The 19,018-nt window shown below is 41.9% G+C and overlaps 1 protein-coding gene across 2 annotated transcripts in view; it reads left to right on the forward strand.

Moving 5' to 3' along the window:
* The window catches only part of LOC122540581 (coatomer subunit delta), a 42,885-nt gene that overhangs the window by 12,366 nt on the left and 11,501 nt on the right, over positions 1-19,018 (forward strand). The window contains exons 2-6 of one of the 2 annotated variants that reach the window (XM_087976323.1): positions 7,253-7,516; positions 11,716-11,895; positions 13,758-13,963; positions 15,408-15,455; positions 15,870-16,028. In XM_087976323.1, the coding sequence (XP_087832449.1) occupies positions 7,253-7,516; positions 11,716-11,895; positions 13,758-13,963; positions 15,408-15,455; positions 15,870-16,028 (857 nt within the window). The remainder of the gene's footprint in view (positions 1-7,252; positions 7,517-11,715; positions 11,896-13,757; positions 13,964-15,407; positions 15,456-15,869; positions 16,029-19,018) is intronic. The other variant, XM_043676460.2, reaches the window with a different exon arrangement.

A 19,018-nucleotide genomic window follows, 5' to 3' on the forward strand; every position in this document is an offset into this window, starting at 1 on the left:
GATATCAACATTCTTTTGAATTTGCAGTATGAAGGGGGCCAATGAAGTCTTAACAATAATAGAATTTAAACAGCACAGCCTCAAGTTCTTCTATTCTCTAGAAAATCTTAGCAAAACAAAATGTATTCTTCTTTGTGTATACTCTGCATTAAAGACACAGCAGCAATGGTATTTTAATACAATACTGTCATCTGGCTAAAGCATGACCACTAACCTAACTTTTTTTTTAAAACAGGCATTGTAGAATTTCAGACACATCAGGGGCTCAAGGCACTCAATCAATTTGTTTTAAGGTTACAAATTTGATCATTTTAAAAAGGAAATAATGTTGTACAATTTCAATGTAAAAACAAAATCTGCCCCATTACATAGCCCACAAAACACACTGAATTGAGATCTTGATTCAAACAAGGCAAAACAGTTACTTAAAAGGAATTTCCCAATCAGTGTTCTAACAAACAAAAATTTTTAAACATCAAACACACTCAGCATGGCATAATCTACATTGAAGCTTTTCTTTTTCAACACAAGTATTAGTACAACTTTAATTTCAGCATTTTCTGGGATTTTTCTTGCATTTTCTCACTGAAGTTACACTTATTAGAAGAGAGAGCCTTCACAGTGGACCACATGGCACCGCAATCCAAGCCACTTTCTTTCCCCAGAACAAAGACTGTCAGAGCCTCCTGTTTCGCCACTAGGGGACTTTAACCCCATTCTCACTTTGTTCCTCATGGGGGCTCGAACCCCACTTAAACATAGGGCTCGAACCCCAAATCAACCCACCCAGTCGATTTGAAGCCCAGTACTGCGCAGAGGACTCGAACTTTGATCATTCACAAGCCGCCTCTGCCTGCCAGTGCGCTTGCGAAACTGTCTCTCTCAACTGAACTAATTATCATTTGAGGAATCCATAGAATAGAGTGTGATTGAACAAGGGAACCATATCCAGCACACAGGAATATAGAGAAGAACCAAGCTTTAAAATCTTTACTTGTGGGCTCATCCATCTCGAGACATTGATGTTCTGGACGGCCACTGACACTGTCCAATCTTAACTATTCGTTTGGGTCCTGCTGACTATGCCAATATTTTCATCCCGTTTCCCCCCCTCCATTGAAGCAAAATGTTCAGAAACACCACCTTCATGTTTATTCCGGGCCCTGGAGGGAGAGAACGATCGCCCATGTGCACAGGGACATAAGTTCATCATCTTCTCTGGAACAGCAGTTTCTCAATGAACTATATAGTCATTTTACAGGGAGGTGCATCCAGAAAAGGCAACATACATATCGAGTGACCGTTACAATCAACGAGTATCAATAGCAAACATTAAGCCATCTGCAGTTACACAATGAATAACTGGCCTCACATAATGAATATTTTACATCTTGCTAAACTGAATACTACCTCAACTTGTTAAATGGCTTGACATAATGAATGTTTTTCCACCTTGTTAACCCATTGCCCTTGCCTCCAGCACCCTATTGATAACTGCAAGTTCTTATCTGATCTGAGTCATGCTGAGCTGAGACCCTTGTTTCACAAAACTCAGAACTTGACTCTTTCCCTGCTGCTTATACCCTATACACATTCTCAGAGTTTCCCTCCATACCAGGCAACATCCTAGTAAATCTCCTCTGAACCCTTTCCAAAGCTTCCACATCCTTCCTATAATGCGGTGACCAGAACTGTGCGCAATGCTACAAGTGCGGCCACACCACAGTTTCTTGCAGCTGCAGCATGACCTCATGGCTCCAAAAGTCAATCTCTCTACCAATAAAAGCTAACACACTGTATGCCTCCTTGACAACCCTATCAACCTGGGTTTTAACTTTCAGGGATCGATATACATGGACACAGATCTCACGGCTCATCTACACTACCAAGAATCTTACCATTAGCCTAGTACTCTGCATTCCTGTTGCTCCTTCCAAAGCGAATCATCTCACACTTTTCCATATTAAACTCCATTTGCCACTTCTCAGCCCAGTTCTGCAGCTTATCTATGGCTCTCTGTAACCGACAACATCCTTCAGCACGATCCACAATTCCACCGACCACATCAACCGCTTTACCCTCATTTACCTATTCGGTCACCATATTAAAGAACTCAACAAGGTTTGTGAGGCATGACCTACCCTTCACAAAACTGTGTTGACTGTCCCATATGAATCAATTCCTCTCGAGATGACTTTAAATCCTATCTCTCATAACCTTTTCCAACACTTTACCCATAACTGAAGTAAGGATCACTGATCTATAATTATCAGGGTTGTCTCTACTCTCCTTGAACAAGGGGACAACATTTGCTATCCTCTAGTCTTCTGGCATTGTTCCTGTAGACAATGACCACATAAAAATTGAAGCCAAAGGCTCTGCATCCCCTCCCTGGCTTCCCAGAGAATCAGAGGATAAGTTCCATCCGGCCCAGGGGACATATCTATTTTCACACTTTCCAGAATTGCTTACACCTCCTCCTTGTGAACCTTAATCCTGTCTAGTCTAGTATAGAGTCATAGACTCAGAGAGATGTACAGCACAGAAGCAGACCCTTTGGTCTAACTTGTCCATGCCGACCAGCTGTCCAAACGCAATCTAGTCCCACCTGCCAGCACCTGGCCCATATCCCTCCAAATGCTTCCTATTCATATACCCATCCAAATGCCTGTTAAATGTTGCAATTGTACCAGCCTCTACCACTTCCTCTGGCAGCTCATTCCATACATGTACCACCCTCTGTGTGAAAAAGTTGCCCTTTAGGTCTCTCATATCTTTCCCCTCTCACCCTAAACCTATGTCGTCTAGTTCTGGACTCCCCCACCCCAGGGAAAAGACTTTGTCTTTTTATCCTATCCATGCCCCTCATGATTTTATAAACCTCTATAAGGTCACCCCTCATCCTCCAACGCTCCAGGGAAAACAGCCCCAGCCTGTTCAGCCTCTCCTGAAAGCTCAAATCCTCCAATCCTGGCAACACCTTTGTAAATCCTTTCTGAACCTTTTCAAGTTTCACAACATCTTTCCGATAGAAAGGAGACCAGAATTGCACACAATATTCCAACAGTGGTCTAACCAATGTCCTGTACAGCCGCAACATGACCTCCCAACTCCTGTACTCAATACTCTGACCAATAAAGGAAAGCTTACCAAACACCACCTTCACTATCCTACCCACCTGCGACTCCACTTTCAAGGGGCTATGAACCTGCACTCCAAGGTCTCTTTGTTCAGTAACACTCCCTAGGACCTTACCATTAAGTGTATAAGTCCTGCTAAGATTTGCTTTCCCAAAATGCAGCACGTTGCATTTATCTGAATTAAACTCCATCTGCCACTTCTCAGCCCATAGGCCCATCTGGTGAAGATCCCATTGTAATCTGAGATAACCTTTTTCGTTATCCACTACACCTCCAATTTTGGTCTCATCTGCAAACTTACTAACTATACCTCTTATGCTTGCATACAAATCATTGATATAAATGACACAAAGTAGTGGACCCAGCACTGATCCTTGTGGCAGTCCACTGGTCACAGGCCTCCAGTCTGAAAAACAGCCCTCCACCACCACTCTGTCTTCTACCTTTGAGCCAGTTCTGTATCCAGATGGCTAGTTCTCCCTGTATTCCATGAAATCCAACCTTGCTAACCAGTGTCCCATAGGGAACCTTGTCGAACACCTTACTGAAGTCCATATAGACCATGTCCATTGCTCTGCCCTCACGGACAAAGCCGTGTTGACTATCCCTAATCAGTCCCTGCCTTTCCAGAAACATGTACCTCCTGTCCCTTGCGATTCCCTCCCAACAACTTGCCCACCACTGATGTCAGGCTCACTGGTCTGTAGTTCCCTGGCTTTTCCATACCACCCTTCTTAAACAATGGTGCCATGTTAGCCAACCTCCAGTCTTCCGGTACCTCACCTATGACTATCGATGATCCAAACGTATCTCAGCAAGAGACCCAGTATCACTTCCCTAGCTTCCCACTGAGTTCTAGGGTACACCTGATCAGGTCAAGGGGACTTATCCACTTTTATGCGTTTCAAGACATCCAGCACTTCCTCCTCTGTAACATGGACATTTTTCAAGATGCCACCATCTGTTTTCCTACATTCTATATCTTCCATGTCCTTTTCCACAGTAAAAGTGCTGATGCAAAATACTCGTTTAGTATCTTCCCCTATCTCCTGTGGCTCCATATAAAGGCCACCTTGCTGATCTTTGAGGGGCCCTATTCTCTCCTTAGTTTCCCTTAATGTATTTGTAAAAACCCTTTGGATTCTCTTTAACTCTATTTGCCAAAGCTATCTCATGTTTCCTTTTTGCCCTCCTGATTTCCCTCATAAGTATACTCCTACTGCCTTTATACACTTCCAAAGATTCATTCGATCTATCCTGTCTATACCTGACATATGCTTCCTCCTTTTTCTTAACCAAGCCCTCAATTTCTTTCGTCATTCAGCATTCTCTACACCTACCAGCCTTTCCTTTCACCGTAACAGGAATATACTGTCTCTGGACTCTCATTACCTCATTTCTGAAGGCTTCCCATTTTCCAGCCGTTCCTTTACCTGCGAACATCTGCCCAAATCAGATTTTGAAAGTTCTTGCCGAGTACCATCAAAATTAGTCTTCCTCCAATTTAGAACTTCAACTTTTAGAAGCCTGTATCTCGGTATTCTCATCGACAACATTGTATTTTTCCATTGTGAACATTGATGAAAATATTCATTTAGCGCTTCCCCTGTCTCCTCTGACTCCATGCACAACTTCCCACCACTATCCTTGATTGGCCCTACTATTCCTCTAGTCATTCTTTTACTTCTGATCTACCAATAGAAAGCTTTAGGGTTTTCCTTGATCCTACCTGCCAACGACTTCATGTCCTCTCCTGGCTCTTAGCTCTCTTTAGTTCTTTCCTAGCTAACTTGTAACTCTTAAGTGCCCTAACTGAGTCTTCATGTCTCATTCTAACATAAGCCGCCACCTTCCTCTTGACAAGAGATTCAACTTCTTTAGTAAATCACTACTCCTTCGCCCAACCAATTCCTCCCTGCCTGAAAGGTACATACTTATTAAGGACATGCACCAGCTGTTCCTTGAATAAGCTCCACATTTCAATTATTCCCATCCCCTGCAGTTTCCTTCCCCATCATGTACATCCTAAATCTTGCCTAATCGCATCATAATTGCCTTTCTCCCAGCAATAACTCCTGCGGTATGTACCTATCCCTTTCCTTCACTAAAGTAAACATAACCGAATTGTGGTCAGTTTTACCGTAATGTCGCGCCAGAAGCTGGAAATCCCCTGTACAATTTGTACTTGAAGGGTTACATTGTATTTTGCTCAAAAACTGCATGCATTCATGTAGAACTCCGTTATCTCACTTTTTAGATTAGAATCTATCTAAACATCATGGCATAGACAGAGAACACAGGGGGCCAATGCCTTCAACATATTGTCTAGCTATCACCATTGTTAACAGTTAACCCAAGAATGACACTTTTTAAAAAAAAAGGTTTTGTGATTTACACATGAAAGAAGTGAAACTATCCCTGTATTCTAAGAGATGAAAGGCTTATCAGACAATCAATTTTTCAATGTATTATTTCAGTGACATCACACTGTAAATTTTTGCTATAAATTCTGTGTGTTAGGATTGAGCCCTCCACTACCACCTGATGAAGGAGCGTCGCTCCGAAAGCTAGTGTGCTTCCAATTAAACTTGCTGGACTGGTGTTGTGATTTTTAACTTTGTACACCCTGGTCCAACACCGGCATCTTCAAATCATGACCTTTTCAAGGTATCATAGGTTTTTCTCCCCTTGTGGTTGAGATTTATACAGTGTCAGTTGAAACAGTCAAGTGGAATTTCCAATCCTATTCAAATTGACCAACCTTCTTTCAGATATTGCACCACAGAAAGCCATTATGATTTCTGTCAGGACATTTTGTCAGTATCTCTGTGGGCTTTTTTTTTGCAATTTTGAGTTCAAGAATTGAATGAAACTTGGTTTTATCATTTTCCTGGAAAGGTTTGCTAGGATTTAGAAAGCAACACCTGATAAAGTGATGCAGGTAGATTCCATAGGTGGTCTGAAAAGAGAGTGGCTTTATATTTAAAATGATGAATTTAGATGGTTACTGAGATGGCCCCATTCACCAGCCCTAGCTGGGTAGCTGTTCTGAGAACCGGTACAGACACAATGGGTTGTAGGGCCTCTTTCTGTAACGTAAAATTCGATGATTCTATGGGACCTGTGTGTTTGACTTAACACCTTGTTTACAAGTTGAATTGAATGGTGCAAATGTTTTTATTTGAAAAAGAAACCTGTTTCTTTGTGTAACGAATGTGGTCCTTTCTGCTTACCTACACGACCATCAAGGGAGCAGATTCTTTTTACAAAAAGAGAAAATGCTGAAAAATCTCAGCGGTCTGGGAGCATCTGTAGGGAGAGAAAAGAGCTGACATTTTGAGTCTAATTGACCCTTTGTCAAATTTTTTTTATTGGGTGCTGTTGCAGCTGCTGAGTCTACTTAACCAAGCTGTATAGGTGCAGTTTCTGTAATCTTATATTACAACACTGTGCTTACTGATGATACGCTTTGCAACAGCTCGAAAAGGTTTACACAAAGCAACAATAACTCTTTATCACAGCAAAGCCCTTTGCCCTTTAATATTTGAACTGACTGCTTCTTGACATTTGTGTATATGTGGATATTGATGACTGGAGCTGGCTTGTCTGCGATAGTGACCATTGTTATAGATTCACAGCTGGGGATTAGCTTGTTTTAGATAGAAACTACAGATGTAGAAGTATCTGACTTAAGTAGAAACAAGGTCAAAGAAAAAAATATTTTTATGTGCTTTGTGAACATGATTGAAATCGTACTGTGAATCATGGCTTCACAGTCCATAGTTCACTTTGTGTGACTTCTGACTTTGTGGACTAATTTGTAATAATTGTGTAATGCTGCCATATCTTTTGAGCATTGGCCCTGATTAAAACCTTTGTACTTGAAGGTATTTACTGCATCCAGTGACAAAAGCATAGGATTTTTTTTAAAAATTGTTTTTGCTAACCAAGTTACATTGTGTGATCCACCTTTCCCTGGGTGCACGTGTATAGCTAAGATGGATAAATTATTTATAATAGACTTCTGATACAACTGAATTTGCCTCATCCAAGGGTTGGAATTTAACTGCAACCATGTTAACTGCTTTTTCTCCTCCCTCCCTCCACTCCAGGTGCTGTTGGCTACGGCTGTTTGCACCAAAGCTGGGAAGGCAATTATCTCACGGCAGTTTGTGGAAATGACAAGGACCCGAATTGAAGGCTTACTGGCAGCATTCCCTAAACTAATGAACACTGGGAAGCAGCACACATTTGTGGAGACAGAGAGTGTGCGGTATGTGTACCAACCACTGGAGAAACTCTACATGGTATTGATCACAACTAAAAATAGCAATATCTTGGAAGATCTGGAAACACTCCGTCTCTTCTCTCGAGTGGTAAGAGCAATAGAGCCAAGCTGCTGAAAATACTGAAGCTGAGATAACCTGATCAAGGAATGCCATTGATAATTAGTGCAATTAAATGAAGAAATTCAAATCACCCAGAAATCAGCATTCATGTGTTTTTTTAAATACCATTGCAAAGTCAGGCTAATTATGCTATAGACGTAAGACATTCATAGGATGTGATTTCCATTCCAAGTAGTAACTCATTGGGCCACACTTTATCTGCAGCAGGTTTGGAGAAAGCATTGGGGAATAAAACATTTTTATCTATGTCTGAATAGATTGTTTTAGTTCTATTTTATTTTGGTGGGGGAGCAGAAAAATGGCACACGGAGTGAAATACTGAGCAAGTTGGTGTTGGAGAAATGTCATCAAACTTGAACCATCAATGTTCTGACATGTATTAGTTACTATTGGATTTCTATTTTGTGCCATAACATTTAATAAATTACAGGCTTCATTCATTCTTTTAAATATGTGAATAAGGCTGTTAAGAGCAGAAGATGTGGGAGCAGAATTAGGCCAAAGGGCCATGCAAGTCTGCTCTGTCACTTCATCATGCCGAATAGATTTCTCAACTACTGCCTTCTCTCCATAACCCTTGATCCCCTTACCAAACAAGAATCTATCTAGTTCTTTCTAAGGTTTCCTCAATGACTTGGCTTCCACAGCCCCCTGTGACAACGCGTTCCACAGATTTACCACCCTCTTGCGAAGCGATTTCTCCTCACTTTGAGTCTAAAAGGTCGTACCTCCCATCTAAGGCTATGGTGCCAGATCCTAATCTCTCCTACTATTGGAAACATCATCTCCACATCCACTGTATCCAGGTCTCTCAATATTCTGGAAGTTTCAATCAGATCCTGCCATTCATCCTTCTAAACTTCATCGAGTATAGATCCAAAGTCTTCACCCATTTCTAATATGACAAGTCCTTCATACCTGATACTGTTCTTGTAAATCTCCTTTAGACCCCCTCTGTGACCAGCACATCTGTCCTTAGATACAAGGCCCAAAATTGCTCACTATTCTAAATGCTAGCAAGTTTTGAGAAGATTTGTAGCTCAGGTTGAGGTTCTGGTTTACTCGCTGAGCTGGATGGTTCATTTTCAGATGTTTTGTCACCATACTAAGTAACATCTTCAGTGAGCCTCCAGATGAAGCACTGCTGGTGTTTCCTGATTTCTGTTTATATGTTTGAGTTTCCTTGGGTTGGTGATGTCATTTCCTGTGGTGACATCATTTCCTATGTGCTGCCATTTCCTGTTCTTTCTCTCGGGGTGGTAAATGGAATCCAAGTTAATTTTGTGTGTTGATAGAATTCCGGTTGGAATGCCATGCTTTAGGAATTCTCGTGCATGTCTCTGTTTGGCTTGTCCTAGGATGAGAAAGTGAGGTCTGCAGATGCTGGAGATCAGAGCTAGAAATGTGTTGCTGGAAAAGCGCAGCAGGTCAGGCAGCATCCAGGGAACAGGAGAATCGACGTTTCGGGCATAAGCCCTTCTTCAGGAATGGGGAAAGTTTGTCCAGCAGGCTAAGAACCTAGGATGGTTGTGTTGTCCCAGTCAAAGTGGTCTACTTCCTTATCTATATGTGAGGATACTAGTGAGAGAGGGTCATATCGTTTTGTGGCTAGTTGATGTTCATATATCCTGGTGGCTAGTTTTCTGCCTGTTTGTCCAATATAGTGTTTATTACAGTTCTTGCACAGTATTTTGTAAATGACATTCGTTTGGTTTGTTTTCTGTGTAGGGTCTTTCAAGTTCATTAGCTGCTGTTTTAATGTGTTGGGTTTGTGGGCTACCAGGATGCCAAGGGGTCTAAGTAGTCTGGTAGTCTATTCAGAAATGTCTTTGATGTAGGGGAGAGTGGCTAGGGCTTTTGGACGAGTTTTGTCTCCTTGTTTGGGTTTGCTGCTGAGAAATCGGCGGACTGTGTTCATTGGATACCCATTCGTTTTGAATATACTGCTCTGCGTAGTTCCTCTGTGCTGCAGTATGTGGTGGCTTGTTGAACTAAGGTTCTGATGCAGCTTCATTTGTGGATGTTGGAATGGTTGCTTCTGTAGTTCAATATTTGGTCCATATGTGTTGTTTTCCTGTAGACGCTGGTTTGAAGTTCCCCATTGGCTGTTCGCTCTACTGCAACATCTAGGAATGGCAGTTTATTGTTGGTTTCCTCTTCTTTCATGAATTTTATGCCAATAAGGGTATTATTGATGGTCTTGAAGGTTTAAATATAAATAGAAAGCAGGAAACACCGGCAGTACTCCATCTGGAGGCTGACTGAAGATGTTACCTAGTATGGTGACGAAATGTCTAAACATGAACCTTCCAGCTCAGCGAGCAAATTGACACCCATCCTAAATGCTGTCTGACTAGAGCCTTATACGGCCTCATCAATACATCTCTGTAGTTGTATTCTACCCATGTGAAAATGAATGCTAACATTTGCATTTGCTTCCTTAACTGCCAACTACCTATGTGTCCACCTTAAGAGAATCCTGATTTAAGAGCATATAGAACAGTACAGCACAGGAATTTTGGGATGCAGTGTTGTGCTGAAAAGAACTCCCAAGTACTTTTGTGCTTCAGATTTCTGAAGCCTTTCCCCAATTAGAAAATAGTCCATGCCTCTTTTTTTTTCCCTACCCAGGTGCATAACCTCACACTTCTCACAATTTATTTCATTTGTCTATTCTATGCCCATTCTTCTAGCCTATCCAAATACTTCTACAGCCTCCCTGCCTTCTCAATACGACCTGCCCCTCCACCTATCTTTGTGTCATTTAAACCTCGGTCAGACTTTCTGGCCTACAGTTTCCTGTCTTTTGCCTCCTTCTCTCCTTAAATAGGTCCTCTGGGATCCTCCCTAACTCCATTAAATCCTGAAAAATTACCACCAAAGCCTTTATAATCACCTCAGATATCTCTTTCAGAAACTCTGGGGTGTAGTCCATCTGGGGTGTTTATCCACCTTCAGACCTTTCAGCTTCCCCAGCACCTTCTTTAGTGATTGCCACTACACTTAGCTCTGGTCCCTGATTCCTGCTCTGCTGTCGTCTGTGTTAGGCTCCCCTTCCAATCAACTCTGGCTAGCTTCTCCCTCATGTCATTGTAGTTACCTTTACTCAACTGTCACACTGTTGCATCTGATTCTAGCTTCTCCTCCTCAAACTGCAGGGTGAATTTTATCATGTTATAGTCACTGCTCCCTCCTGGTTTCTTCACCTTCAGTTCCATAATCCAGTCTGTCTGATTACACACCATCAAATCCAGAATTGCCTGTTCCCTCGTGGGCTCTGCCACAAGGTGCTCCAAAAAGAAATCTGTAAGTGGGCGGCACGGTGGCACAGTGGTTAGCACTGCTGCCTCACAGCGCCGGAGACCCGGGTTCAATTCCCGCCTCAAGCGACTGACTGTGTGGAGTTTGCATGTTCTCCCCGTGTCTGCGTGGGTTTCCTACGGGTGCTCAGGTTTCCTCCCACAATCCAAAAGATGTGCAGGTCAGGTGAATTGGCCATGTTAAATTGCCCGTAGTGTTAGGTAAGGGGTAAATGTAGGGGTATGGGTGGGTTGCGCTTCGGCGGGTCGGTGTGGACTTATTGGGCCGAAGGGCCTGTTTCCACTCTGTAATGTAATGTAATCTAAAAAAAAACTAAGCATTTCATGAATTCCTTTTCTTGAGGTCCACTGTCAACTAGATTTTTCTGAGCCCACCTGCATATTAGTTCTCTTTGATTATTATAAAAGTGCTTTTCTTGCGTGCCTTTTCCATTTCCTGATTTATTTTCTTCTCCACATCCTGATTACTTCTCGGAGACCTGTACACAACTCCCATTAGGGTCTTCTCTCCTTTGCGGTTCCTCAACTCCACCCACACACATTCGTCACCTTCTGACTTGATTTCCCATCTTGCTATTGATTTTAACATAATTTCTTACAAACAAAGCAACCTTGCTCCTCTGCTCATCTGCCTGTCCTCTCAAATAGACATGTGTCCTTGGGTATTTTGTTCCCAGCTTTGATCTCCTTGCAGCTATGTCTCTGTGATACGCACAATATCGTACTGCCAATTTCAGTCTGTGTTGCAAGAACCTGTTAAAATGTAATTTTTTTTCCTTTGTTCTGTATGCCTTTGTTCTGTAGATATAATTTTTTTTTTAAGTACTACTTTTGGTTTTTTCATAGATACCAGAATATTGCAGAGTCCTGGAAGAAAGTGAGATATCAGAGCATTGTTTTGATCTGATTTTTGCCTTTGATGAGATTGTGGCTCTGGGATACCGTGAGAATGTGAACCTAGCTCAGATCCGAACCTTCACAGAAATGGACTCCCATGAAGAGAAAGTTTTCAGGGCTGTTCGAGAGGTAATTTGAGATAAAAGTGAATACAATGTGGAAGTATACTGTCAAACCATGAGGCTCAGCCATCTAAAAACGTGTATGGTATCCAACTGGAATGCTCTTGTAGTAATATTTCCAAACTGTATACAGAATAGAACAGGCGATTCGGTCCTACTGGCTTAATCTCTGTTAATGCTGTACTCTTGTCTTCCACCATACTTCATCTCACCCAATCAGTATATTCCTTCCTCCATCAGTTATTTATCCAGTTTCTTAAGTGCATAAGTGCTGCCTTTACTCCAATTATACCCTGTGCTAGAGAATTCCATATTCTCAACACAACAGAATTTTTGTCTAAAAAAACAAGAGGAAAATAGCCTCTTTTCCTACAAAATACAAGGAAAAGCCATGAAAAATTCGATCAATATCTGAAGTAGTTTAATTGGTAATGATTTACTTAGTGTTTTGGTGCTGAGTTACAGTTCCCAGTCCAGAGTTTTGAGCATATACAGGGGAACCTTGATTATCCAAAGATGATCTCAAGGTCCCGATATAAGCATTACATCAAAGAGGTGTTTCAACACTGTTCGTGTCTATTGTTTACAACAATTAAAAATGAACCCCGCTTACGGAGGTGCTACTGAGAACAGTCCTGGATATCGATGGGAGCCCAGGCATCATCTCCAAATGACTGATGACCCGGTCTCTCTCGCACAATCCCCCACCCTCTCCCTCCTCCCTCTCTCCCCCCACACTTGCCATGGAGTTCTTGACAGGAGTGTACCCTAAACCCCACTTCCCCAGATAATGTCTCCAACCTTGTCCTGTGCAGGAAAAGGTGGAACTTGTCAATTCGTTGCAGTAAAAGTATAAAGTTGGATTGAATTACTTCGGAGTATCTAAGTTTTGTGAAAAGGTCCAATATAATGAATATTGTCATTTTTCACTGTAAAGTACATTTTCATAGCTCAGCCAAATGTTTCAAACTGTATGAAACAAACTTTTGATTTTTAAATACAAATATGGATATTGAATCTTGAAGGTATTATTGCGCTGGATAATCTTGAATCTTGGAGAACCAGATACACTGAAGTTATTAATAGTTAACCACAGATCTTTCATTTTTTCCCACATGAAATCCACCTGATAAGTTGTTTGTGGCAGTCTAAGTTCATTTATTCATGGGTATTTATTTGATTTCTGGGTGTGTGCAATGTCAGGTGGGCCACCTTTAATGCTGAGAGTTGTCTGGAGTTGGTGGTCATGGGCAGAGAATTACAGTGCTTTGATTTGTTGATATTTGCCCAACACTGAAAAGTGTGTTGCTGGAAAAACGCAGCAGGTCAGGCAGCATCAAAGGAGCAGGAGAATCGACGTTTCGGGCATAAGCCCTTCAGGAACCTTCTTCATTCCTGAAGAAGGGCTTATGCCCGAAACGTCGATTCTCCTGTTCCTTTAATGCTGCCTGACCTGCTGCGCTTTTCCAGCAACACATTTTTCAGCTCTGATCTCCAGCATCTGCAGTCCTCACTTTCTCCTACCTGATATTTGCCCAAGCCAAGAATCTGAGATACTTGGGATATCATGTTCCTTGTTGTTAATGCTGGTTAAACACAGCATGATTAATATGAGAATCCGCAGCACTGTGGAATTAGGGGTGAAATTGATGTCTTTGGAAGTCCAATATTACCATACCATCCCTCAGCTGGGGATTTCTTGATTAGGACTGGGTGACTAAACTGAAAAATGCTTTACTTACTGCACACTGCCCACAAAGCTTAGAGAAAATGGAAAGCTGTTTTAATGACCTGTTCCTATAGTGTTGCAGACTTGTGACAAAGCTTTTTCCTTTGAGCTATGATTATTATTTTAATGTTCCCATTCAGACACAAGAACGTGAAGCAAAAGCAGAAATGCGTCGGAAGGCTAAGGAATTGCAGCAAGCTCGTAGAGATGCAGAAAGGCAAGGCAAGAAAGCTCCTGGCTTTGGTGGGTTTGGCAGTGGAGGAATCTCTAGTAGCTCAGCAGCATCCATGATAACTGATGCCATCATTGAACCAGAAAAGCCCAAGATGACGCCAGCAGTGATGAGGTAAGTTAAAATTTCTAGAATTCGTGAGTTTTCATCCATTTGTCTTCTGAGCTGCTCACTGTATGGTAAGATAGAAAGTTGCATGGATGTGACTGACCTTTGCATTCTTAAAAAAAAAAATTGATTTGTTGGGGCACTTCATCAGGTTGAGGACTGTTCATTTCACACACGATACTGTTTTGGTTTATTTATGAAGTGCAGTTCTTTTTCCCATTGACAAGGGAGTAATGATTACCAATTGCATTTTAAAAAATTAAGTTGAAAAAAATAGCAAGCTACCCAGGATTTGAGAGTAAAGAATAGGAACATATTGGTTAGGTGAATCCAAACTTTGGCTTCTAAATCATCTAGCAGAAACAAGCAATCAAGAAAGAATGGGATTTTAACTACTTTGATATGGGCTGATGGAATGACTTGTCAAATAGACACAGTGAATCTTCACTTTGACAGGCAGCATATAGGAAGGAGCAGGCCTCTGCAAGTCAGTCCATGGGGTTCCAGGCAGTGTTGCAACACTTCAAAACTATGCTGCGCATTACTTTCATTTTCCCCTCATTCATGTCAATTGTACTTAAATATCATAATAGTTTCTTGAACATGCTCAGTGACTGAGCTTTTGGTTTTGTCATGATGGTGCTAACAAATATGGAGGATTATTAAATCTGTCTTCATCCCTCTTCAGTCACTTGCACAGGTCACCTGCTCTCCCTTCTTCTTCCTCTAGCTTTCCAGACAATTTAAAAGAATTTGTATTGAGTGAAATTGTTTTCTTTGTGTTTTGAACTGTTACGTTGGTTAGGATAATTCCGGGTTTGGAGTCTGTTATTCAGCAGTACTGATGTCAGCTGTTTTATTGGCTTTCAGTCTTCCTATGCAGCAAGTTTGCAATGTAAAATGGGTTGTACAGAAGCTAATTTGGCAAAGATCTCTTCTTTTACACTGAAGGTTTCAGAAGAGAGTTATTAAAACTCAGGATGCCTAACTTTACTAAGAACGTTTTTTTTCTAAAGGATTGTATCATCTGTAAAAATTCTGCTTGACGTATTCGTGTCATAAAAGCTGTATATTTTAAAAATTGGGCCATTGGCAGTATGGGTTTCGGACAGACTAGTATGGTTTAAAATTCTGATCTATACCTATGGGCATACTGGCTCATTACAAAAAAAAAGAATCATGAGCAAAGATACCTTTGAAAATGGTTGGATATTGCACATGTCTGGAATTTCTTGATTAAGGAGAAAATGGTGTTTATTGCCTTTAGCGTTCCTTGCCTGTTCATAGTGTCTCTGTTCGATTATTGTTTCTGGATAGCATGAAGAATTGAAGAGTCAGTTAGTTCCTTTGGCTGTTTGAGTTTCTGCATTGTTAGCTGTAATATGTTATAGACCAAACCTGTGTCATTTTAAACTCGTTATCACTTAATTGTGTTCTCTTGTGGATTAAGGGCTGATGCAGCAGGTCTTGCGTGTGAAGCTGGTTTATATATAATCAGGTATGGTTTGCTTCAATTGCTTCAATAATGCATGGGGCGGGGCCCTTCCTGCAGCACCCAGTACGTGGTAGCCTGTTGAGTTGAAGGCCTTTTTTACCCATTATTCTGACTGCTTCTGCTTATCCTGGCTTGATTGTGGTATTGCTGTCTGCATAGTACACCAAAATGTTTATAGATTTTCGTTGGTGCAGATGTATAGTTGGTGTACTGAACCAAGTGTTTTTGGGGAAGTACTGCATTGTCATGAATGTTAAAAGTTGATGTCTTTTGTTGTATGTGCAAGAACTGGTCCGTTGACATTGGCAAGTGTGAACGTTTTGGCATGTTTTGTGAGTACCTGGTTAATTAATTATTTCTTTAAGCTTGGTTATCTCTCGATATTTAAAGTGTAGGCTTCTCTCTTTGCTCCTTCAGACCTTCTGGTCCAAGCAAGGCCTTAAAACTTGGGGCAAAGGGAAAGGACGTGGATAATTTCGTAGACAAGCTGAAGTTGGAAGGAGAACAGATTAGTTCCTCAACAAAACGTACACCAGAAGCAGCTAAAGTGCTGTCACCACCTGTTAATATAGAAAGGTAAGTGAAAACCTTGTTCTAATATTATAAGAATAATAGTAGTCATAGAGTCATAGTGTTATAGAGATGTACAGCATGGAACCAGACCCTTCGGTCCAACCTGTCCATGCCGACCAGATATCCCAACCCAATCTAGTCCCACCTGCCAGCACCCGACCCACATCCCTCCAAACCCTTCCTATTCATATACCCATCCAAATGCCTCTTAAATGTTGCAATTGTACCAGCCTCCTCCACATCCTCTGGCAGCTCATTCCATACGTGCACCACCCTCTGTGTGAAAAGGTTGCCCCTTGGGTGTCTCTCATATTTTTCCCCCTCACCCTAAACCTATGCCCGCTAGTTCTGGACTTCCCTACCCCAGGGAAAAGACTTTGTCTATTTATCCTATCCATGCCCCTCATAATTTTGTAAACCTCTATAAGGTCACCTTTTAGCCTTTGTCGCTCCAGGGAAAACAGCCCCAGCCTGTTCAACCTCTCCTGATAGCTCAAATCCTCCAATCCTGGCAACATCTTTGTAAATTGTTTCTGAACCCTTTCAAGTTTCACAACATTCTTCCGATAGGAAGGAGACCAGAATTGCACGCAATATTCCAACAGTGGCCTAACCAATGTCCTGTACAACCGCAATATGACCTCCCAACTCCTGTACTCAATACTCTGTCCAATAAAGGAAAGTATACGAAACTCCTTTTTCATTATCCTATCTACCTGCGACTCCACTTTCAAGGAGCTATGAACCTGCACTCCAAGGTCTCTTTGTTCAGCAACACTCCCGAAGACCTTACCATTAAGTGTATAAGTCCTGCTAAGATTTGCTTTCCCAAAATGCAGCACGTTGCATTTATCTGAATTAAACTCCATCGGCCACTTCTCAGCCCGTTGGCCCATCTGGTCCAGATCCTGTTGTAATCTGAGGTAACCCTCTTCGCTGCCCACGACACCTCCAATTTTGGTGTCATCTGCAAACTTACTAACTGTACCTCTTATGCTTGCAACCAAATCATTTCTGTGAATGACAAAAAGTAGAGGACCCAGCACCGATCCTTGTGGCACTCCACTGGTCACAGGCCTCCAGTCTGAAAAACAACGCTCCACCACCACCCTCTGTCTTCTACCTTTGAGCCAGTTCTGTATCCAAATGGCTAGTTCTCCCTGTATTCCATGAGATCTAACCTTGCTAATCAGTCTCCCATGGGGAACCTTGTTGAACGCCTTACTGAAGTCCATATAGATCACATCTACTGCTCTGCCCTCATCAATCTTCTTTGTTACTTCAAAAAACTCAATCAAGTTTGTGAGACATGATTTCCCACGCACAAAGCCATGTTGACTATCCCTAATCAGTCCTTGCTTTTCCAAATACATGTACATCCTGTCCCTCAGGATTCCCTCCAACAACTTGCCCACCACTGAGCTCAGGCTCATCGGTCTGTTGTTCCCTGGCTTGTCTTTACCGCCCTTAAACAGTGGCACCACGTTTGCCAACCACCAGTTTTCCGGCACCACACCTGTGACTATCGATGATACAAGTATCTCAGCAAGAGGCCCAGCAATCACTTCTCTAACTTCCCTCAGATTCTTGGGTACACCTGATCAGGTCCTGGGGATTTATCCACCTTTAACCGTTTCAAGACATTCAGCACTTCCTCCTCTGTAATCTGGACATTTTGCAAGATGTCACCATCTATTTCTAAATACTGATGCAAAATATTCATTTAGTATCTCCCACATTTTCTGTGGCTCCTCACAAAAGCTGTCTTACTGATCTTTGAAGGGCCGTATTCTGTCCCTAGTTACCCTTTTGTCCTTAATATATTTGTAAAAACCCTTTGGATTCACCTTAATTCTATTTGCCAAAGCCATCTCATGTCTCCGTTTTGCCCTCCTGATTTCCCTCTTAAGTATACTCCTACTTCCTTTATAATCTTCTAAGGATTCACTCGATCTATCCTGTCTCTATCTGACATATGCTTCCTTCTTTTTCTTAATCAAACCCTCAATTTCTTTAGTCATTCAGCATTCCCTACACCTACCAGCCTTCCCTTTCACACTGACAGGAGTATACTTTCTCTGGATTCTTGTTATCTCATTTCTGAAGGCTTCCCATTTTCCAGCCGTCCCTTTACCTGCGAACATCTGCCTCTAATCAGCTTTCGAAAGTTCTTGCCTAATACCGTCAAAATTGGCCTTTCTCCAATTTAGAGCTTCACCTTTTAGATCTGGTCTATCCTTTTCCATCACTATATTAAAACAAGTAGAATTATGGTCGCTGGCCCCAAAGTGCTCCCCCACTGACACCTCAGTCACCTCAGCCCTGCCTTATTTCCCAAGAGTAGGTCAAGTTTTGCACCTGCTCTATTAGATACATCCACATACTGAATCAGAAAATTGTCTTGTACACACTTAAGAAATTCCTCTCCATCTGAACCTTAACACTATGGCAGTCCCAGTTGATGTTTGGAAAGTTAAAATTCCCTACCATAACTACCCTCTTATTCTTATATATAGCTGAGATTTCCTACAAATATGTTTCTCAACTTCCTTCTGACTATTGGGGGGGGGGGGGGGGGGGGATCTATAATACAATCCCAATAAGGTGATCAAGCCTTTCTTATTTCTCGGCTCCACCCAAATAACTTCCCTCGATGTATTTCTGGGAATATCCTCCCTCAGCTCAACTGTACTACTATTCCTTATCAAAAATGCCACTCCTCCTCCTCTCTTGCCTCCCTTTCTATCCTTCCTGTAGCATTTGTATCCTGGAACATTAAGCTGCCAGTCCTGCCCATCCCTGAGCCATGTTTCCGTAATTGCTATGATATCCCAGTCCCATGTTCCTAACCATGACCTGAGTTCATCTGCCTTCCCTGTTAGGCCCCTTGCATTGAAATAAATGCAGTTTAATTTATTAGTTCTACCTTGTCCCTGTCTGCCCTGACTGTTTGACTCACTTCTGTTCTCAGCTGTACCTGTCTCAGAGCAATC

This window comes from Chiloscyllium plagiosum, unplaced genomic scaffold, assembly GCF_037043375.1.
Source record: "Chiloscyllium plagiosum isolate Xiang-an unplaced genomic scaffold, Cpla_swu_hap1 HiC_scaffold_29, whole genome shotgun sequence".
NCBI lineage: Eukaryota > Metazoa > Chordata > Chondrichthyes > Orectolobiformes > Hemiscylliidae > Chiloscyllium > Chiloscyllium plagiosum.